General features: G+C 41.8%; 1 protein-coding gene across 3 annotated transcripts in view; it reads right to left on the reverse strand.

The window, feature by feature from the left end:
- The window catches only part of DYM (dymeclin), a 392088-nt gene that overhangs the window by 328650 nt on the left and 39768 nt on the right, over positions 1–23670 (reverse strand). For all 3 annotated transcript variants that reach the window (XM_074952350.1, XM_074952349.1, XM_074952351.1), the window contains one exon: positions 20103–20292. In XM_074952350.1, coding sequence (XP_074808451.1) covers positions 20103–20242 — 140 coding nt within the window. In that variant the 5' untranslated portion in view covers positions 20243–20292. The remainder of the gene's footprint in view (positions 1–20102; positions 20293–23670) is intronic.

The following is a 23670-nucleotide window of genomic DNA, read 5'->3' on the forward strand; positions in this document are numbered from 1 at the left end:
TATGCTTGTTTGACTATAGAGAAACTCACATTTGCATTGTTGCCTGCTTTATAGTAGCATTCTGTAGCTGAATTTCAGAAAGATTAAACTTACTTGCCAATACATATTTTTTGAAATGTTAAAATTTCATCTCTGAGGTGGTCTCTTATTTCAGCTCTAGAAACACAGCTGTAATTGAAGACAAATGGTATAAAAATGGGAAACAGAATCAACGCCTACAGACATTACAATTTACTGGGTCTGAATGAAACAGGGACTTCTCTCAATTTTCTATCTAAAAATCTGTCCAGCTGGCTGCTTGTCATCAGGATGTATTCCTTCCAGACACTGACAGATTGGGAGAACGTTTATTGCACTTCAACTACACTTGGGGGGTGGGGTGGGGGTGTCTCTTTGGACGCAGTATAATCTGAATCCAACAAAAAGGGAGGGGAGGAGTGTGGTGTTGTTTTTTTTTAAAATAGGGGTGCTTAAAAAGACACCAAAGGCTCTTGTAACTCAGATTACATGGTTAATATAGCTTTTTTAATTGCTACAGGATTGAAACTTTCAGTATAAAGGGACAATAATCTCATAACTGAACCTCTTGTATTTCCTAATTTTGAGCGTTTATCTTTGCAACCATAACACTTTTAACATAGTTTTTGTTCCCTAGTTATTTTGAAAAGCAAACTGAAAAAAACCAAAACTACCACCATTCTGTAGAACCAGACAGACTTCCTGCTTTGGTCAAAATGGTTGGACAGCACAGACTTCTCTACCTCTTTAGTCTTTTTCCACTGAGACTAAAATATAGAGTTAAAACCTTGAAAACCAGACACACCCAATTTCCTCAAGTTCAGACAACAAGAAGAAAAACAGAATTGTATTTTGCCATTTTAAAATTTTACACTTTAGGTAAAAACATGCCTGCAAAATCTCAGCACAAGAGTTATAAGCACCTGGGGGGAAGGTTATAATGGAAGTGCCTCCACCACAAATACAGCATTGCTACCGTGCCCAAATATTGTAACCCTATTCCTTTACGACTCAAAATTATTATTAGGCCCCCAAGGATGCCTTATGAAGAGGGTGCAGTGTACACCTAAAAAATCAGCCCATTTTTAGGAAGCTGAGGCAAAGCTTAACAGGAAATGCAAAGTAAACTGCCATGTAAACTGTAACAGCCAGCTAAACTCAAGCAGGGGAAAAAAATACGTGCAAGAAGTGGAAAAAGTTGCCTGAATAATTTTTCTGTTATGAAGACAGAAGATAGATTATATTAACCACTTATGCAGAAAATGCTTCTGCATGTCATCAGCCAAGATTCATGAGGTGGCATGAGAGCAACAACACTAGCTATTGGATTTGCTTTGCACCACATCCCCCCCGGAGATGCTGTTTAGTTAATGAATGAATATAAAGACGGAAACTTATCTTAAGCATGGATCCTTTCATTAATCCACAGTGTAGCAGTGTTAGACTTCAAACCATTTTCCAACACTGATGAACAACGAGAGAATATTTTTCAAGGAGTAAAGCTCAGGTAGTGGATTGATCACAGACCGCAGTTCAAGAATTCCAATCCCCCTTCCCTGCCAAAAAAATCTCCCCATAAAGTAATGGCAGCCTTATTGTCAGGTAGGACTTTTTTCAAAAAAGTATTTATGATTTCAGGTATAAGGTTCAGTGTATGCTTAACGTCATGTAGTTCAGAAGATTACTCACCCAGACATGAGAACAAATTTGAGAAATAACCTATGAATCAGAATCACAAAAGTAATATACACTCTACCTACCTATCAAGTATGTTTGAAGCAATAATTCATCCCAGGAAGATGTGTTTTATACACACAGAAGAACAATCAAAGAGCCCTCAACTTTATCAGGTAAACTTTTGAGAGTCCCTGTACATTCGTCACAGAATGAAAGGAACCTAAGCTAGACTCCATCACTTTTCACAAAGCAATCACTCTATATTTGACCTATCAGTCCTCATCCGCAAAGAAAACCTGCACAATACCACTTTCAAAAGATTATCTTAAATTCAAACTTTACTAGACACTAAAAATCATGGACTGAACAGACACACTGAATTTATGGTTTATTACAAACAATCTATAACCCACTAACAACCCTCCCGCCAGGTACTCCCCCACACTCCTTTCTTCCCTATGACTGGAGGGGTGTAAATGGGCCACTTCAACTTGAATGGTCCCTTGAAATGTGTGTTAACCACTTATGCTAAACAATCTGTTCCAAATTGCATTTAGCTGTAACTTTCTGAGGCTATGTGTATACTGCCTACCTTATAGTGGCACGGCACAGTGTAGCCACTCGTTGCTGGCAGGAGAGAGAGCTGCTGTTGGCAAAATAAAACCACTCCCAGTGAGGCATATTTTGTCAAAACTTTTGTCGGTCGGGGTGTTTGGATTTTTTTTCACACCCCTGACCGACAAAAGGTTTAATGACAAAAGTGCAGGGTAGAGATAGCCTGAGGCTACATCTGCACTACAGCACTTGCAGCTGCGCCACTGTAGCATTTGTGGTGGAGACGCTTTAAGCCAAAAGGAGAGAGCTCTCCCGTCAGCTTAATAAACTCCTGCTGCCAAGAGAGGCGGTAGCTATGTCAGCAGGAGAAGCTGTCTACACCAGTGCTTAGGTCGCTCAGGTTTAATCACGTAAGTTACAACAAGTTACAATGTTATACCAAAGTAACCTGTAGTGTAGACAAGGTCTGAGTAAGTTTCCCAGACCAGAAGATGAGCTCTGTGTAAGCTCCAAAGTTTGTCTCTCTCACCAACAGAAGTTGGTCCAATAAAAGATATTACCCCACTCACTTGTCTCGCTAATAACCTGGGACCGACACAGCTACAACAACACTGCATCCATCATCATTGTTGGATTACTCTCCACAGACTATTCTCAAACAATAATTAAATTTAACTGAAATCAGTGATGCTATTAAACTGGATATGAATATTTTTCTAGGTTAATTTTTGAAATATTTATTTACATCTTCATTGAAGAATATTGTCCTAGAGACACTTTTTCATTCTTGTTTTACCAAGTTACATCCTTATTATTAAACATTTTATGGGAAAAAACCCAACAGATTACTTTAAACAATATTTGATCACTGCTCTACATAATGAACTACCACACTAGAAACAGTAGCTTCAGTCTGCACTTCCAACGTTTCTAGGCCAAAGGAATCCCTGGTGAATGGAGCCCTCCCGTAGAGTGTTTGCAGTTACTACATGTTCAAGAGATAAGGATCAAGGAAAGAAGGTCTACCGGTGAAAGTCTTATAAATCCCCCAGTAGAAGCAGGAGTTACTTAAACAACTACTTCAAAGTCAGGATATCAAAGTCATAAATGCAAGGTGAAGAAATTCTCAATTAATTCTTATTTCATTCTGATTAACATTATCACATTGGCTAATATAAATAGATGGAAGTCCACTGTATGGATATAATAGGTGTTAACACTGTACTGAAGAGGAGGAAGAGGCAAACAATACACACATTAGTCATTAACAAGTTGTATATTTTACTCTAGCATGACAGGTCAGTTAATTACGTGCCTGAATTTTTACTGAGCCAGACAGCCTCCACAGGTTGAGGGCAGCCACAAGAGAATAGACGCTGCTTAGAGCAAGTACCAACATTACCAGTCAAGTGGGCTTTGGGGGGAGAGCACTGAGGCTTGTGATTCCGAAGTACATGCTATGCCAATATTCATGCATTGTTCTCAGCCAGCCTTGCTCAAGGAGAGTTGCCTATCACTAGTAATGAGCAAATAGCAGCATGAACAACGACCACTGCTTTTTCAAAGTATTGCTAAGGAGAGACAAGGTGGGTGGTATCTTTCACTGGACAAACTTCTGTGAGAGAAAGCTTTCTCTCACCAACTGAAGGTGGTCCAATTACCTTTGGAGAGTGCCTTTGGACCTTCCAGTGGTTTTGATTTTACCAAGTTGTGAACACTCTCCAGGTCGGGGAGGGGACAGGGATAATTTATTTGCACAGAATTTTATTTTTAAAAAACAGTAGCAGCACTTTAAGCAATATTCAAAACAAATGTACATTGATTTGTACATGCTTAGGAAGCTAATTTAGCAATGCACTGAACATGCAAAAACCCACTCTTATTTACCGCACAACTTACCATTGCATACATTTTGGGTTTTTTGAGGGATGGGGGGGAAGCATTAATTGAATATGTTCACATACAAAGCAAAAGTCACTTGAGAAACATTATAGCAAGGAAAGGTCAACCTTTCACAATTCATAAGTGAGAGAGTACAGTGGAACCCCACAGCAGATGAGTAGAGCTGGACAACATTTTTTAGATGAAACTAATTTGCTGAAATGCAAAATTTTGTATTGACCACAACATTTCATGAATTTGGGTCAGTTTTGGCAATTAAGTTTGGTTAAAAAAAAAGAAATCAGAAATGTTGAAATGGTTTGTGACAGACTGACAATATCCTGATCAAACCCTATGGAATTAAGATAAAGTTTACTGAGTTAAGTTAAACCTTACTGAATTAGGGTCACTACCTTTGGGGTCCGTTCTCAAAATGCAATTGTGTTTATGTTATTGTGGCATTGTCTGTATCTTTTCTAGTAGGAGAGGGATGCTAATATATTTCCTCTGTTCAGCCCTTTGACGCCACCTCCCTGGAGAGGTAAGTAACTAGTCCAAACTGCTTTCTACAGTGACCAACAGACAAAGAAAGGATTTTTGGATAAATAGCCAAATTGATTTTAAACTGGCTCAGGGCCTTCTTCCTGAACCAGCCAACAGACAAGACCTCTAGGCCATCAAGGGCTCCAATTCTTAGGGAAGTAATGGATGAATTGGCCTACTGAGGCCCCATAAGACTGGGTGCTTGTTTTGAGCTAAAGCTGTGATGAGCTGGTGACCATAAAGGAAACCCTTTGGGTAGGATGTCGAAGGACTGCTCCCGCCAGAGCCAATGTCAGAGGTGGAGTGATGTCTAGTAAGCTTATTAGCACGTGTGTAGGTTCTTTTATTAATGTTTTCTCTGTAATGCTTTTTTACCTTAAGAATAAAGTAGGCTTGCAGAGGAAATACTATGTGGTAACTTATAACTATGGTAATTGCACTGTTAACTGTTGTTGAGGAGGAAAGCAAAGCAGGCCCGCTTAGGCAGCCTGACTTTCCAGGTGAATTCACAGTACAATCAGGAAGCTGTGCAGCCTAGAAATACTCTGGACAGAAGGAGGTAAGACAAGTCACCACCCAAGAGAGGCGACAACCAGAGGAGCCAGAAGCCTGAGAGTAGGTGCCCTTGCTGGACTACAGAGGCAGAATATAGGGGCAGCAGCCTTGAACTGTGACATGGTTCATTTTTTCATTTCTGAAATGACACATTTTGATATTTCTGGCTAGATTAACAAAGGCTGAGCTGCCATTCACAAAACCAAGAAGGAGGATAAGGACCCCCTTGTATCCAATGGCCAAATGGTTAGAGCACTCATCCAGGATGTGAGTGACCCAGGGTCTAAACCCCCTTTTGCCTGATGTGAGGCAGGGACTTGAACTCTTGTCCCCCACTTCTCAGGTGAGTGCCCTAACCACAGGCTATAGGAATATATTCTAGGTGAGCCTCAATCTCTCCTGTGGAAGCTGCTCCACTTGGTATAAACAATTAAATACTCATTCAGCCAGAGAGCGAGAGAATGACTATAGCCTGGTAGTTCGGGCACTAATTTGGGAGGGAAGACAGCCAAGTTCCAGTCCTTCCTCCCACGTCCTGGGTGAGTGCCCTAACCACTGGGCTACTGAGTTAATGGTGGGTAGGAGACAACCACCCCTTGTGAAATGTGCCTATATCCCTTGTGAATCTCACCCTTTGTTTCCAAATTTCCTTAACTTTTATTAAAACCAGTTTAAAAGGCCCCAACATGATTTTATTATTATTTTTCAGAACTGCCAGTGAACCAAACAAATCTGTTGTTTGCTCACTCTTATTATGAGCCATTATCCAGACTGATTTCAGAGTAGCAGCCATGTTAGTCTGTATTCGCAAAAAGAAAAGGAGGACTTGTGGCACCTTAGAGACTAACAAATTTATCTGAGCATAACCTTTCGTGAGCTACAGCTCACTTCATCGGATGCATCCAACGAAGTGAGCTGTAGCTCACGAAAGCTTATGCTCAAATAAATTAGTTAGTCTCTAAGGTGCCACAAGTCCTCCTTTTTTTTTTATCCAGATTGAGTGACTCTTGTATTACGCTAATCACTATTCACACACAGTATTTTGTTTGGACAATCCAGAATTTTGTTTTGCTTTGTTGAACTCGCATTTTAATCTGTTAGCACCTGATCTTATATTTATGTTTTTATTTTTTTTTTAATTTATTTTGTGTTTCTATTTCTGTAATCACTTCTTATAGCACAAGGAGTTTCTTCCATTGATGAGTAATCTCCCGTAAGAAACAACCTTTTTAAAAAGCAAAGATTGGGGAGAAGACCAAGAAAGGCAGTTTACTGGCCAAAATTGATGGCTATCATTCCTTGTATGTTTTTATATTCAGCTTGGTCTCATCTCTAGTTTAATATTAGTAGAGGGCCAGATTCTGCTCTCAATTATTACAGCATAATTCCAGTCCAGAATCGTATTAAAATCAATGCATTTAATCTACAGTAGCTCCAGTTCATTTCAACTCAGTTATGTTGGATTTATACCAGTGTAACTGGCCCAGAATCTGGCCCAGAGACTTCAGCAAAAGTGTCACAGTAACAGAGACTGAGTGAAAGTTGCTGCCTGACCATGTGAAAAGGTTGACAGGATAGAATATTCTTCTTTTGAGAAGCCACTCTCCTTTTAATTTAATGACGTCAAAGCATTAGAAACAGAATCTCTACTTTAAAAAAAATCACTGTGCCTCAAAGTATCAGTCAGAATACCACCCACACGAGTTGCAGTTACACACATGCTACAACACTGGCGAGTCTTCATAAGGCATAAATAAGACCCAAACTGTAGTACACAACCACCCCAGGGGGAAGAGGGGTGTTAAAAGAGAGGAGGAGAGGAAGCTTTCCTGACAGCTTTTTCCCTTATGCAGTGTTGTTGTAGCCGCGTTGGTCCTTTTTCCCTTGACTAAGCAAAGCTTTTCCCTTGCCATCATTCACAAAACAGAGAAGAATCAGCCCATTCAGTAAATTCATACTGTGGGAATGCTGACTTTAATGGACTATTCATAAGAAAGACATCGAATGAAAAGCTGCATATAATTTATTGTACCAATTTTAAAAATGCACCATATTAAGGCAACATAAGAGTTGTTCATTTTATGTCTTTCCATTAAAGAATCATGCACACTATTCTTCAACCAGCCATTTCTAAAACTCAAGGGAAAGAACAAAGTGGAACGTTAAATATTAAGCTTATGATTTTCAGCAAGTTCTGCTTTAATTAATTCTGTTTTAGCTTTCCATCATGAAAACATTGTAACTAACAACAGTCCTCAGAATAAGGTCACATTCCCCTCAGCAATGCACTGCTCTGCCTGACTCGAGAGCAAGGCTCACACATCACATGTCATGTCCCATGGCTCTTGGCCTAAAACCAGGCAAAGCTAGATAAAGGCCTACAGATTGTTAACAGTTCTTCTGCATACAAAAACATTATTTAGGCTGATAAGTCAAGCAACTAAAAGTTAGGAAATGCCAAATTTATAGCTGCCTGTGTAACCTTAATTCAGCCCCCTTGTGTGTCCATCCTTTGAACTGAATGAGCCAGGAATCCGGTAGAAAAAAAATCACATGTAGATCAATGATACTGCCAAGATCAAAATCACATGTAGATCAATGATACTGCCAAGAATGACCTTGAGCGGATCACTGCGGACTACGTGGCTCTGGGAAGAAGGATAAAGGAGTTGGAGGCGCAAGTGGTGTTCTCGTCCATCCTCCCCGTGGAAGGAAAAGGCCTGGGTAGGGACCGTCGAATCGTGGAAGTCAACGAATGGCTACGCAGGTGGTGTCGGAGAGAAGGCTTTGGATTCTTTGACCATGGGATGGTGTTCCATGAAGGAGGAGTGCTGGGCAGAGACGGGCTCCATCTTACGAAGAGAGGGAAGAGCATCTTTGCCAGCAGGCTGGCTAACCTAGTGAGAAGGGCTTTAAACTAGGTTCACCGGGGGAAGGAGACCAAAGCCCTGAGGTAAGTGGGAAAGCGGGATACCGGGAGGAAGCACAGGCAGGAATGTCTGTGAGGGGAGGGCTCCTGCCTCATACTGGGAATGAGGGGCGATCAACAGGTTATCTCAAGTGCTTATATACAAATGCACAAAGCCTTGGAAACAAGCAGGGAGAACTGGAGGTCCTGGTGATGTCAAGGAACTATGACGTGATTGGAACAACAGAGACTTGGTGGGATAACTCACATGACTGGAGTACAGTCATGGATGGTTATAAACTGTTCAGGAAGGACAGGCAGGGCAGAAAAGGTGGGGGAGTAGCACTGTATGTAAGGGAGCAGTAATGACTGCTCAGAGCTCCGGTACGAAACTGTGGAAAAACCTGAGTGTCTCTGGATTAAGTTTAGAAGTGTGTGCAACAAGAGTGATGTAGTGGTGGGAGTCTGCTATAGACCACCAGACCAGGGGGATGAGGTGGATGAGGCTTTCTTCCAGCAACTCACGGAAGCTACTAGATCGCATGCCCTGATTCTCATGGGTGACTTTAATTTTCCTGATATCTGCTGGGAGAGCAATACAGCGGTGCATAGACAATCCAGGAAGTTTTTGGAAAGCGTAGGGGACAATTTCCTGGCGCAAGTGCTAGGGGAGCCAACTAGGGGGGGCGCTTTTCTTGACCTGCTGCTCACAAACCGGGTAGAATTAGTGGGGGAAGCAAAAGTGGATGGGAATCTGGGAGGCAGTGACCATGAGTTGGTTGAGTTCAGGATCCTGACACAGGGAAGAAAGGTAAGCAGCAGGATACGGACCCTGGACTACAGGAAAGCAGACTTCGACTCCCTCAGGGAACAGATGGCCAGGATCCCCTGGGGGACTAACATGAAGGGGAAGGGAGTCCAGGAGAGCTGGCTGTATTTCAAGGAATCCCTGTTGAGGTTACAGGGACAAACCATCCCAATGAGTCGAAAGAATAGTAAACATGGCAGGCGACCAGCTTGGCTTAATGGTGAAATCCTAGCGGATCTTGAACATAAAAAAGAAGCTTACAAGAAGTGGAAGGTTGGACATATGACCAGGGAAGAGTATAAAAATATTGCTCGGGCATGTAGGAATGAAATCAGGATGGCCAAATCGCACCTGGAGCTGCAGCTAGCAAGAGATGTCAAGAGTAACAAGAAGGGTTTCTTCAGGTATGTTGGCAACAAGAAGAAAGCCAAGGAAAGTGTGGGCCCCTTACTGAATGAGGGAGGCAACCCAGTGACAGAGGATGTGGAAAAAGCTAATGTACTCAATGCTTTTTTTGCCTCTGTTTTCACTAACAAGGTCAGCTCCCAGACTGCTGCACTGGGCATCACAAAATGGGGAAGAGATGGCCAGCCCTCTGTGGAGATAGAGGTGGTTAGGGACTATTTAGAAAAGCTGGACGTGCACAAGTCCATGGGGCCGGACGAGTTGCATCCGAGAGTGCTGAAGGAATTGGCGGCTGTGATTGCAGAGCCCTTGGCCATTATCTTTGAAAACTCGTGGCGAACGGGGGAAGTCCCGGATGACTGGAAAAAGGCTAATGTAGTGCCCGTCTTTAAAAAAGGGAAGAAGGAGGATCCTGGGAACTACAGGCCAGTCAGCCTCACCTCAGTCCCTGGAAAAATCATGGAGCAGGTCCTCAAAGAATCAATCCTGAAGCACTTACATGAGAGGAAAGTGATCAGGAACAGTCAGCATGGATTCACCAAGGGAAGGTCATGCCTGACTAATCTAATCGCCTTTTATGATGAGATTACTGGTTCTGTGGATGAAGGGAAAGCAGTGGATGTATTGTTTCTTGACTTTAGCAAAGCTTTTGACACGGTCTCCCACAGTATTCTTGTCAGCAAGTTAAGGAAGTATGGGCTGGATGAATGCACTATAAGGTGGGTAGAAAGCTGGCTAGATTGTCGGGCTCAACGGGTAGTGATCAATGGCTCCATGTCTAGTTGGCAGCCGGTGTCAAGTGGAGTGCCCCAGGGGTCAGTCCTGGGGCCGGTTTTGTTCAATATCTTCATAAATGATCTGGAGGATGGTGTGGATTGCACTCTCAGCAAATTTGCGGATGATACTAAACTGGGAGGAGTGGTAGATACGCTGGAGGGGAGGGATAGGATACAGAAGGACCTAGACAAATTGGAGGATTGGGCCAAAAGAAATCTGATGAGGTTCAATAAGGATAAGTGCAGGGTCCTGCACTTAGGATGGAAGAATCCAATGCACCGCTACAGACTAGGGACCGAATGGCTAGGCAGCAGTTCTGCGGAAAAGGACCTAGGGGTGACAGTGGACGAGAAGCTGGATATGAGTCAGCAGTGTGCCCTTGTTGCCAAGAAGGCCAATGGCATTTTGGGATGTATAAGTAGGGGCATAGCGAGCAGATCGAGGGACGTGATCGTTCCCCTCTATTCGACATTGGTGAGGCCTCATCTGGAGTACTGTGTCCAGTTTTGGGCCCCACACTACAAGAAGGATGTGGATAAATTGGAGAGAGTCCAGCGAAGGGCAACAAAAATGATTAGGGGTCTAGAGCACATGACTTATGAGGAGAGGCTGAGGGAGCTGGGATTGTTTAGTCTGCAGAAGAGAAGAATGAGGGGGGATTTGATAGCTGCTTTCAACTACCTGAAAGGGGGTTCCAAAGAGGATGGCTCTAGACTGTTCTCAATGGTAGCAGATGACAGAACGAGGAGTAATGGTCTCAAGTTGCAATGGGGGAGGTTTAGATTGGATATTAGGAAAAACTTTTTCACTAAGAGGGTGGTGAAACACTGGAATGCGTTACCTAGGGAGGTGGTAGAATCTCCTTCCTTAGAGGTTTTTAAGGTCAGGCTTGACAAAGCCCTGGCTGGGATGATTTAACTGGGAATTGGTCCTGCTTCGAGCAGGGGGTTGGACTAGATGACCTTCTGGGGTCCCTTCCAACCCTGATATTCTATGATTCTATGTAATTAAAGACTATCATGATGTATATGGACAAGGGGGCTGAAACTAGGGGAATTTCATGGGATAAAGAAAAGGCACTTCTGTAGCCTGAGGAGAGTCTGCCTGATGAATACCCACAGCCTGACTGCAAACAGAGTATTAGAGCTCCTCAAAAATAAGGATGCAGAATCGTCTACAATGGAAAGTGTTGGGCAACCTAACAGAGGTCGCTGCTTGCTCCCCCTATAATACCACATACACATGCAGTGCCCACCCTCCGTTACCCATAAACTCTGCTGAGGTCCCACTGGCAATGGCTGCCAAATGTCACTCTATAGAGCGAGTCACACGTTTGCCCCTGCAGCTTATCACTCATGCCGCAAGGGGCTGTAGGTAGCTAGCAGTTTCCCTTTCAGCTCCTTCTTCTGGCTATTACACACTTGTCTCCTTGGCTCTACATGGCAGAACCCCATCATAACAATCAAAGGAACACATAATAGTCATAACAACAACACCAATATCACCCGCTTTCTTCACAGATGGCATGTTGCATCTTGGTGTGCTTCCTCCTATGTGTAAGGGGCAAAGAGCACACATAGCTGGTGGGGTGGAGAGGAAGGAGGAGGAATCCACTGTAGCAGGTAACAGATAGGAGTTTGTTGGCCTCAACACCCAGGAAGTTTTAGAGATCTGGAAGAGAGAAGAGATCTCCCCTTAAGCTTCCCCACTCCTGACACTACTAGCTAGAGCAGTGGTTTTCAAAGCCGATCTGCCGCTTGTTCAGGGAAAGCCCGTGGTGGCCAGGCCAGTTTGTTTACTTGCCACATCCGCAGGTTTGGCCGATCGCGGCTCCCACTGGCCGCAGATCACCGCTCCAGGCCAATGAGAGCTGCGGGAAGGGCAGTCAGCACGTCCCTTGGCCTGTGCCGCTTCCCCCAGGCCAGTGGGAGCCGCGATCGGCCAAACCTGCGGACGCGGCAGGTAAACAAACCGGCCTGGCCCGCCATGGGCTTTCCCTGAACAAGCAACGGACCGGCTTTGAGAACCACTGAGCTAGAGGACTAAACTTAAAAAGCCAAAGCTGACATGACATATACGTCCTCATAGGAGATGGCATCCACCTTAACTTTGTAAGAGCTTGCCCAATTTAATCCAACACCACTCATGAAAACTATCCCCCTGAAGAGTCACCATCAGTTACCTCAACTTAGCATTGATACGGTTTTCATTAAAACCTGAAAACTAGCATCTACTGATAAACCATCCAATTCTGCAAGAGACTACAATGAAGAGGTATAATTCTAGAATTAACTAAAAAAAATTCTGCCATGTTTGACAAGTGACAAACCTGACCCCTTCAAGCCATTGTTTAAAATGACTGATCCCCTGGGGTGAACAGGAATAGCCATATTTAATACCCACTGTAATAAAGCATGGTTAACCCCTGATTTCTTAACAAGGTTGACCTTGCTTTTTTACAATGAGTGTTGAACTCTTATTTTGCTCATGTGAGTAAGATCATCCAGCTCAGCCACTGGTTCAAGGTGGCATGCAGGGAGCAATGTTTGACACCATTTGTAAAACAGTAAAACTTCTTAGGCACAGCTTAACTAGAAACATTCATGTTTCCTCATAATTATTAAGCCACATAGAAGACAGTACTATGTCTCTAAAAATACATATCTATTCTAGTTGTCATGCAAGAGCACCATCTGGTGTTCAGTATACTGAATTCTTCACACCAGTTTTTATTCCTGATCTTGGTCACTCCAGATTATTATACAGAACCAAAACATTTATAGGGCCTGATACTGTGAAACTCACTCAAGTAAAGGTTGCTGAATAGACCCTAAGAGACAGACTTTCCTCAACCTCAAAAAAACAACCCAAACATTTCTCCATCAATCAGTATACTGTTTAATATTTTCAAAATATTAAACAATACACTAAAAGCCACAATATAATTTTAACACTATGTACACAGCCCTTAATACTTAGCAAACAACTATGCTTTTCCTCAGTCAATTGCACGAAGAAAGTACAGAAGTGAGTTTGTCACAACTTTATTCTTCCTTCTCACTACGCTTCCCACCTACCAAACCCTTATGATCATCTACAAGCAAACCAACCCCTTCATATCCCTCCTTTAGATCCTCCATTAGGCTCCTGAATATTCCCCCATCCAACCCTCCTCTCCCCAGAAGACAGAACATTCCCTTATCTTTCTAGATAAGAGCATAACAACATGCCTTCAGGATGCTAATTCCCTCCATTTTTCTCATCTGAACATCCATTTGCAGACCAACTCCCACATAACAAATACCTTTTGAGATGATCCATCTCCCAGTTGCCTGAACTGTCACCTACACCCATGCATGAGGCTCAGTCCACCTGCCAACTATAAGAAACCCTACTGAAAATTCCAAATAGGCACCCCATACCTGTCTTATACCCAGTCCTTGGAACATCAAGTTTACAGCCACCTAAAAGCTACGGTAAATAAGGGTTGGACTGATGTAACATCATACCCATATTTTACTACAATTTCTAATATAATATCTTCCCATCTTTATTCAGTCTGTCATTCATGTTCAAAATTTAAGATTTTAAGATTAGTAAAACTCTCTCTACAATTCACTTGAAAAATAGCTCCTTATGAAAGAAGTATTTTTAAAATGACAGAAAAAACATTAGTCCAGAATGGATACAGCACATGTTTTCAGTGAAAACAGGTAAAAGCTAAATATGTCATCTTAGACTGCAGACAGTTTGGTGCACTCAGCATAGCCAATAAAATAGTTTGGATCTAGTTGCTTCAGATCACTAAAGAATGCATGACTTCTTTGTAGCAGACAATGCTTCCACTAATTAAGAGAGAGCCTGCTATCTTCAAACTCAGCAACAGAGAAATCAGGGACAGAGCAATGCTTGGCAAGACCAAGTCAAGTGAAGGGCCCTTTGGGTGACCAGAAGAGTTGAGCCACAGCTGCAGGTTGAATGAAGAGGTGAGGACAAGGAAACGTGCAACTACAGGGAGCTGGATGGGTCATCAACATGGAAGTTACCGAGAATATGCATGTGAGATTGTGATGCGAGGAAGAGAGACAGAGGAACCAGAAACAAGAGGATCAGTGGGCAGAGCTGAGTGGACAAAAGATGACAGCAACATGGAGAGGTACGAAAGACGAGTCAGAGGCAGTGCTGTTCAAGAGGAGGAAGGGGTTGGAAGCAGCAAGTCCAATCCAGTATAGGCAATGTGAGAGAAGGACAGGCCTTCGTAAGAAGGAAGCTGTAGAGGCAATATCAGACAAAACAAAAGGGATCCAGGTCTCAGAAAGTCAGGAACTGGAGGGAGAAAGATAAGCTAACATCATTGATAATGGAGATCTCTTTAGAGATGGAGCAGCCATTCCAGAGACAGCAAGAGAAAGGGAAAAGGAAGTGGGAAGATGAGCATGGGGTTAGCAATGGTGACATGAGGGGGAACGATGGTGATGAGGAAAGATGTGGGACGTGGAAAGGGTGGAGTTGTGGCAAATGTCATCAGCGGTAAGGAGGTGGAGGCTGAGAAGGCTGTGAATGTGGAATCTGGATTTGAGCTGGTGGGAGGAGTGTAGGTAGAACTCTTGGGAACTTTAGTGGGATGATGATAACAAGGATGGAGAAAATGGAGCCTGTGGGAGGGAATGGAGGAGGAGGGCAGATGCAATGATGCAGAAGATGGGTATAGTGAGAGCCTTGGTTAAGTGGCAAATGGACAAAGTTACCCCAAAAAAGTTTGGAAAATGCTGCACAAATTTCCACTACCAGGTAGCTAGACTGTATTACCCCAGAAACGGTGGAAGAGGCGGTCAGGCTGCACGATTGTTCTGTGAGGCCGACACATAGCTTTCAGGCCCTCCTCTCACCCTTAAAGAGGCATAAATAAGACACCTTCAAGGAGAATCTAGACCACATGCATCCTATCTTGGGTGCATCATTATTAAAATCTGCCAAGAAGAATAACCAAATTTATGACAGTGCACTAATAATCTACCCAGATCAACCATTACTGAGGAAAAAGCAAGAACATAAGCATGGCCATACTGGGTCAGACCATTGGTCCATCTAGCTCAGTATCCTGTCTTCCAACAGTGGCCAATGCCAGGTGCCCCAGAGGGAATGAACAGAACAGGTAATCATCAAGTGATCCATCCCATCGCCCATTCCCAGCTTCTAGCAAACAAAAGCTCAGGACACTATCCCTGCCCATCCTGGCTAACAGCCATTGATGGACCCATCCATTAATTTATCTAGTTCTTTTTTTAACCCTGTTATAGTCTTGGCCTTCACAACATCCTTTGGCAAAGAGTTCCACAGCATGACTGTGTATTGTGTGAAGAAATACTTCCTTTTGTTTCTTTTAAACCTGTCTATTAATTTCATTTGGTGCCCTCTAGTTCTTGTTTTATGAGAAGGAGTAAATAACACTTCCTTATTTACTTTCTCCACACTGCTCATGATTTTATAGACCTCTATGATGTCACCCCTCAATCATCTCCTTTCCAAGCTGAGAAGTCCCAGTATTATTAAGCTCTCCTTTTTGGAAGCTGTTCCATACCCCAAATCATTTCCCCCCCCCTTTTCTGTACCTTTTCAAATTCCAATATATCTTTTTTGAGATGGGGAGACCAGATCTGCATGCAATATTTAAGATGTAGGCATATCCTGGATTTATATAGAGGCAATATGAAATTTTCTGTCTTCTTATCTATCCCTTTCTTAATGATTCCCAACATTGTTAGATTTTTTGACTGCTGCTGCACATGGAGTGGATGTTTTCAGAAAACTATCCACAATGAATCCAAGATCTCTTTCTTAAGTGGTAACAGCTAATTTAGACCCCACCATTATATATGTAGAGTTGGAATTATGTTTTCCAATGTGCATTACTTTGCATTTATCAACACTGAATTTCATCTGCCATTTTGTTGCCCAGTCACCCAGTTTTGTGAGATTCCTTTGTAACTCTTCAGTCTGCTTTGGATTTAACTATCTTGAGTAGTTCTTTATTATTTGCAAATTTTGCCACCTCACTCTTTACCCCTTTTTCCAGATCATTTATGAATATGTTGAACAGTATTGGTACCGATGCAGACACCTGGGAGACACCACTATTGACCTCTCTCCATTCTGAAAACTGACCACTTATTCCTACCCTTTGTTTCCTATCTTTTAACCAGCCACTGATCCAGGAGAAGACCCTTCCTCTTATCCCATGACAGCTTACATTGCTTAAGAGCCTTGGGTAAGGGACCTTGTCAAAGGCTTTCTGAAAATCAAAGTACACTATATCCACTGGATCCCCCTTGGCCACATTCTTGTTAACCCCCTCGAAGAATTCTAGTAGATTGGTGAGGCATGATTTCCCTTTACAAAAACCTTGTTGACTCTTCCCCAACAAATCGCGTTCATCTGTGTGTCTGATAATTCTGCTCTTTACTATAGTTTCCATCAATTTGCCTGGTACTGAAGTTAGGCTTACCAGACTGTAATTGCCGGGACCACCTTCGGAGCCTTTTTAAAAAATTGGTATCACATTAGCTATCCTCCAGTCACTTGGTTCATAAGCTGATTTAAGTGATAGATTACATACCACAGTTAGTAGTTCTGCAATTTCACATATGAGTTCCTTCAGAACTCTTGGATGAATATCATCAGGTCCTGGTGACTTATTTCTGTTTAATTTATCAATTTGTTCCAAAACTCCTCTAAAGAGACCTCAATCCGGAACAGTTCCTCAGACTTGTCACCCAAAAAGAATGGCTCAGGTTTGGCAATTTCCCTCACATGCTCAGCTGTGAGGACCAATGCAAAGAATTCATTTAGTTTCTCTGCAATGGCCTTATCGTCCTCAAGTGCTCCTTTAGCATATCAATAGTCCAGTGGCCCCACTGGTTGCTTAGCAGGTTCCTGCTTCTGATGTACTTAAAACAAAATTTTTGCTTTAACTTTTTGAGTCTTTGGCTAGCTGTTCTTCAAATTCTTTTTTGGCCTTCCTCATTATATTTTTACACTTCAATTGCCAGAGTTTATGCTCCTTTCTATTTTCCTCAAAAGGATTTAACTTCCACTTTTTTTAACGGCTTCTATTACTTTGTTGTTTAGCCACAGTGGCACTTTTTTGGTCCTCTCATTATGTTTTTTAATTTGGGGTGTACATTTAAATTGAGCCTCTATTGTGGTGTTTTTAAAACGTTTCCATGCAGCCTGCTGGGATTTCACTTTTGGCACTGTAACTTTTAATTTCTGTTTCACTAACTTCCTTGTTTTTATGTAGTTCCCCTTTCTAAAGTTAAATGCTACTGTGGTGAGCTGCATTGGTTTCCCTCCCCACCCACAAACACACAGGGATATTAAATTTTATTATATTATGGTCACTATTACCAAGCATTTCAGCTATATTCACCTCTTGGATCAGATGCTGTGCTCCACTTAGGACTAAATCAAGAATTGCCTCTCCTCTTTTGGTTTCCAGGACTATCTGTTCCATGATGCCATCGTTTAAGGTGTAGAGAAACTTTATCTCTGCATCCCATTCTGAGGTGACATGTACCCAGTCAATATGGGGATAGTTGAAATCCCCCATTATTATTGAGGTTTTTTTATTTTTATAGCCTCTCTAATCAACCTGAGGATTTCAGTCACTATCACCATCCTGGTCAGGTGGTCGGCAATATATCCCTACTGCTATATTCTTATTATTCAAGCATGGAATTACTATCCATAGAGATTCTACGGTACAGTTTGGTTCATTTAAGATTTTTTACTTCATTTGATTCTACGCTTTCTTTCACATATAGTGCCACTCCCCCACCCAGCACGGCCTGTTCTGTCCTTCTGATACATTTTGTACCCTGCTATTACTGTGTCCCATTGATTATCTTTATTCCACCAAGTTTCTGTGATGCCTATTATATCAATATCCTCATTTAATACAAGGCACTCAAGTTCACCCATCTTAATATTTAGACTTCTAGCATTTGTATAAGCGCACAAGAAGTTTATAGAAATAAGCAGAAAAGCCTGAAATAAGATTGTGTTCCACTGGACTGAGTATGACAGAGAACTGGCTTTGGAAGCTACTCAAACATCTTCTCTTCTGCAGAAGGAAGCCAGGAAAGTGTCTGATCAATGGTATGATTGAGATGGAGTTAGACAACTATATGACAAAATCTTTTATATTTGTGGAGATGAGACAATCCTTTCAGTAACTGTCATTCAAGTATTACCTGTTGCATTGGTAAAAACAGGCTTAAAAATAGGCAGAAAGAAATGGAAAGATGACAAAAAGCAATTGGCCTTGTCTTGGGGGCTAAATGTGAACCCAAAGGACTGGGTTCACTTTCAATACTACTTCTGTGATTCTTCACAAGTCTGATATGGGAGTTGTGAAGAACAGCAAAGCCAAGCTTTGTACTGCACCATATGCATCATATCAAGAGTGATTCTGTTACCCTGAAGCCAGGATAGACTTTTTGCCCTGCTTCCAGTTGTCCAGCAAAAAAATTTAAAACTTCCAAATGCCACTAAACATAAAAATAATAAAATATTTTTCATGATTAAGTGCTAGGAAACAACTGTGATGAATACTCCCTTGTACTCACACCCTACACACTATTGTAATAATCTTTATACAAAGTATGCCCTGTGAGGTATCATTTAAAAACTCATAATTTGCTGATCAGTATTGTCCTGATAAAATGTGCGTGACAACACTGTTTCAGATTCCGCGTTATGATCTTATTAAACACATGTTCCAAACACCCCAGCCCTGCCCGAAGTCAGGTTTGTCCTAAACAAAAGAAGGAATGTGTGCTTTACTTCTTAAATGCAAATTAAGGCAACAGAGTCATCAAGCAGGGAGGGAAAACAAATGAAGTTCAAATTGGTGAAGAAAAAAAAAACAGAGTAGGGAATATCCTTCCACATAGATTCTTTGTCTCCCGATCCTCAGCTGGAAATGTTTTCCAAGGGGTGGACTGAAATTATTAAAAGGAAGAACAAATACCCCAAGGGACCCTCCCCACCCCCATTCTTTCTGACCATTGCATTTACTGCATCTGAAAAGACAAAGGAAACAGCTGTTGGACTCTGTGGGAGGGGTCCTGACCTAAAGAGTTTGGTCAGTAAGACTGATGAAAGCATGTGGTGAGAAAATTTTGTTTTGAATCCAATGTAATTTGTTAAATTAGGCACCAGTAAGCATTCTCTCTCTATTTTTCTTGTAATCGTTTCTGATTTCTATGCCTCATTATTTGTAGTCACTTAAAATCTCCCTCTTCGTGTTAGAAAAGGAGTGCTTGTGGCACCTTAGAGACTAACCAATTTATTTGAGCATAAGCTTTCTCAAATAAATTGGTTAGTCTCTAAGGTGCCACAAGGGTGATACAGCTACTCATCACACCAGGGTGATACAGCTACTCATTAGTCTGGATTATATCCTGGTATGTCACAAGAACATAAACTATAAGGGACCCTATCCAGTAACAAACTTACAGCCCAATCACCTAAGATGCTAAATACCCTCAGCTCCCATTAAATTCAATGGGAGTTTAAGGGGCTCAGCAATGGCAGGATTAACCCATAACTTCATCACTGCTTTAATCTGCTAGAGCTGGAAGCTATAGGTCCTGCAAAGGGGGCACCATCTGTTATTCTTCAGCATTTCCAGCGACCTATTTAGACAAACAGCATTATAGACCTATTGCTGACCTTTCTTGGTTGTGAGGAGAATGAAGACTAATTACAGCTGCAATGAGGAGGAAAAGAAGCGGCAAGAATGAGAGAATATGGTGGAATCATACTCCAACAGCCCACATTCAGGTGTACTTTCCACATACCTACCTCCATAAAAGAGAAGAAAAATAAGTCTATTTTGCATTCAGAGTTATTAGGCACCATTGCTCATGTATTTGTCACAAACGTTCAGTCCTTCAGCAAGCATCCTCTTACCTGCTTGTTGGGGCAGTAAAGCTAAAAGAAAGCAGCTGATTCCAGAATGGGTCATTCTCAGAGACAGCCTCAGCTCCCGATAATCTTTTTAAGTACTCATTTTCTGGGAGTTCACAAATGCTGCTACTGTTTGCGCCCATTTTCTTATTTTGTAAGTTCCTTTTTAAAGCTTCATTCCTTCAACAGAAGCCTACAAAAAAGAGAGAGAGGAAATATTTAAATCCTAGTAACAGGAATACACATCTTTGGCACACATAAGGGATATACAGAACTTACCGAACTAGAAACCAATAAATCTCTAGTTCTATAACTACAACAGGTGCTGAAAAGACACAAAACTGAAGAGCACAGGAACAGGCTGGAATAGTTTACTTTCAACAGTTTAGGACAGTAAGATATAGTTAATATCCAAATTTTAAAAAATTGATTGGCATACATTCCAGGCCTTCTCCACTGAATTCTTCATTAGCTGTGGTCAGAGAAAGAACACATTGACACAACAGCTGTAAGCAAAAGGGAAAGTAGCAGGAAACTTACAATTTAAGCAGGCACATTAGTTAGAGCACTATTCAAAAATTTAGCATTTTCAAAGTCGTGCACAGATACTCAGAGTACACCTACACTGCACACTACTGGCAGAGGTGTATAGTGCAGCAATGAAAAGCAATCTGTGTTCACACTGCACTGTGTAGCTACCCATGTCAGTGAAAGTCTCTAGCACAGGGGAGGTGGCAGAGGATGGCTTCAGCAGCACTGCCCCCACTGCCAGAATCTTTTCCTGCCCCAGCTACGGGGAGGCAGCAGAGAGGCAGCTGGACACTACATTGCTAAAAATAGCAATGTCGACACGGAGGCACAGCTTGGGCAAGTAGAGAGCTGTGTAGGATATATACTCAAGTACATACCCACGCCCTTCTGGGGTGTCTTTACCAACCTAAGCAATGCCTCACAGTCTACACTGCTATTTATACCTGTGCTAGGGGATATATATATACATACAACGCATCGCCGAAAGCAGCATGCAATGTAGACAAACCCTTGGGTATGTGACTGCCATTGGCAAGAATGGGAATCAAGCAACTAAATTCCTGTGAACCACTGATGATTTTCCCCTTCTCTATGTTCAAAACCACATCAACGTCACATAGATATTATCACTTCTAGGCGAATAATTTAAATCTAGATCAGGCGACGAGCCTCCTAATGTCATTAGTGTCTCATAGCTATTCGCTGACCTATGTGAAATGAGTTGGTTAGTCCCAATCCAGTTGTTAGTGGAAAGGTCTAAGACCAAATGTTCATGAAGAATTAACTCATTTTCAGAGGTGATACTTGCAGAACTAGGTAGCAGCACACAGTAGGTTATATGGGGAAATAATCACATTATCCTTGGCTGTGCTGTACCTGTTCTGTGTATTCTTCCAGACTGTCAATTATGCTTTCCCATTTTTACAAACGTTAACTAATTAATCCACTAGAGAAGTAAGAAACTAGCCAAGTGCAACTGAAGCTTAGAAGAAGGTATTTGGATTAAAAAGGAAATATATGAAGACCTAATAAAACTAACCTCACTAATCAGTCAGTCAGGACTCCAGACCATCCAAGCTGTATAAGCACTTAACAAAATGCCCCACCCCTATAGACATAGCACCCTTCCACTGAAATCTCATAAGATCCCACAAACTGAGCTATAGAAGGCTGTGTCCATACTTGGACAAGAGACTTTCAAGGAACTCCTGTGGATAGGTAATGCAGAAAGAGACACTGGCAATCAGTAAGTGGCTCTCTCTCCTCTGACTCCACATTGAACCAATGCCCAGCATACGTTCATGGTGCTCTGTACTACTGGAAGTGCCATCTTTCAGATGAGATGAAAATCAAGGTCTTATGGATCTCATGGATCCTTAATAAGAGTATGCATGTTAACCCACAGTGCCTTGACTGAATTCTAACTTGGATAATTATTTTCTGCCTACATACACTCCCCATAAAGTTTCAGGTAGATATGATATTCTTCATGTCCTGCCCTAAACCAGTGCACTGTTAAATACCGGCTATGTTTCATTTCAGAAGTGGGTGCACTTCAGGGGTGGTAAAATGATCCCTGTACAAAATGTATAACTGTTTAAGTTTGCAAACTGGTTTGTCATCCTCTGGGTTAAGAGGTGCTATTGTGGAATCCTGCATGCTGGTTGGGTGGCAACAGGATAAGGGTTCACATGCATAAGTGATATTAGGAGCTGATCAGCATCTTGAATGATTTAACTTAACTGTAGTGGGATTTTGAGAGAGAGAGAGAAAGAGAGTGTGTGTGTGTGTCAGTGTCACTTGTCCATGAACTTCTCTAAACTATCACCATACCTGTTACTGAGAGACATTTCACTGCTAGAGTAATACTAGTTCTAAAATCAGTACAAAATAAAAGATAAAACAGAAACAGCAATTTCTTTCATTTGCAAAGATACTACAGCAGTTCTTTCACTCAAAGAGAGATGCTGCCCACCACACACATAAATAACTGATGGAATATTATATAAGGCTTCCCCAAATACATGAAATAAATGCACAACTCCTTGCAGAAGTAAAAAGGGAATGTCAGTTTCTTCATAAAATTACAACTGTTTAATTTTATTATTTTTTCAAGAAAAAATATAAAAGCAAAAACAATGTAATTAACATGACATTTAAATTAATACGGAAATTATTATTACCAATGTTGGGATAAAGAAATACAAACACAAATTTCTTGTTTTATGCTTTTAGCTTCTGGTATTGTTTGTTTAATGCTGGCCTCCAACCAGCTAACCTATCCCACACAGGAAGTGTCACACTGGACCAAACCCAAGGCCACAGCGAGTTCAGTATACTGTCTCCCAAAGTGGTCAGAACCAGATGCCTCAGAGGAAGGTGTAAAAACCCCACAGTAGGCAGACCAGTAAGAAGATCAGGTCCCATCCTGATCTCTAATAGTTAAAGATTTGCTTAAGCCTTTAGCATGAGGTTTTAAATCCCTTCCATATTTTTTTATCATTAATTATTACAACTTTGAATATTTGATATCCATATAAATGCAAAGGAAAATAATTTTTCTTCCCATAAATTATAAACATACTGGAGCAATACATGCAAGATCTTTCCACAGTTTTGTATACAAAAATCTGCCCTGCTTCAACAGTCTGTGTACTGGAATCCAGGAGCTAAATTTTCCCTCAAATTTCAGCATGTGTTTATTTCCTTCTTTAAAAAAAAGGAAAGGAAAGGAAAAAGGAAAGGAAAAAGGAAAGGGTTTTTCTGCTCCTTCACTGAATTTATATGGGTCTTTTGGTCAGGACCGCGGCCACAACCATCACCAAACATGCCCAGGCCCATTCTTTCTCCGCCACCTTCTTCTCACCTCTTCAGCTTTGCTGTTATTACCGGTAAACACCTCTTGCAGAGCAGAGGCAGAGGATGCATGTAAGATTTGCCACAGCAGCAATGTCTTAGAGCAGTGGTGCCTAAACCTTTCCTGTTGTGCCTCCCCTTACCAGTAATGGAGTCTGTCTGCACCCTCGCTCCATTACTACAC

Source organism: Natator depressus, chromosome 5 (assembly GCF_965152275.1).
Source record: "Natator depressus isolate rNatDep1 chromosome 5, rNatDep2.hap1, whole genome shotgun sequence".
In the NCBI taxonomy this organism is placed as follows: domain Eukaryota; kingdom Metazoa; phylum Chordata; order Testudines; family Cheloniidae; genus Natator; species Natator depressus.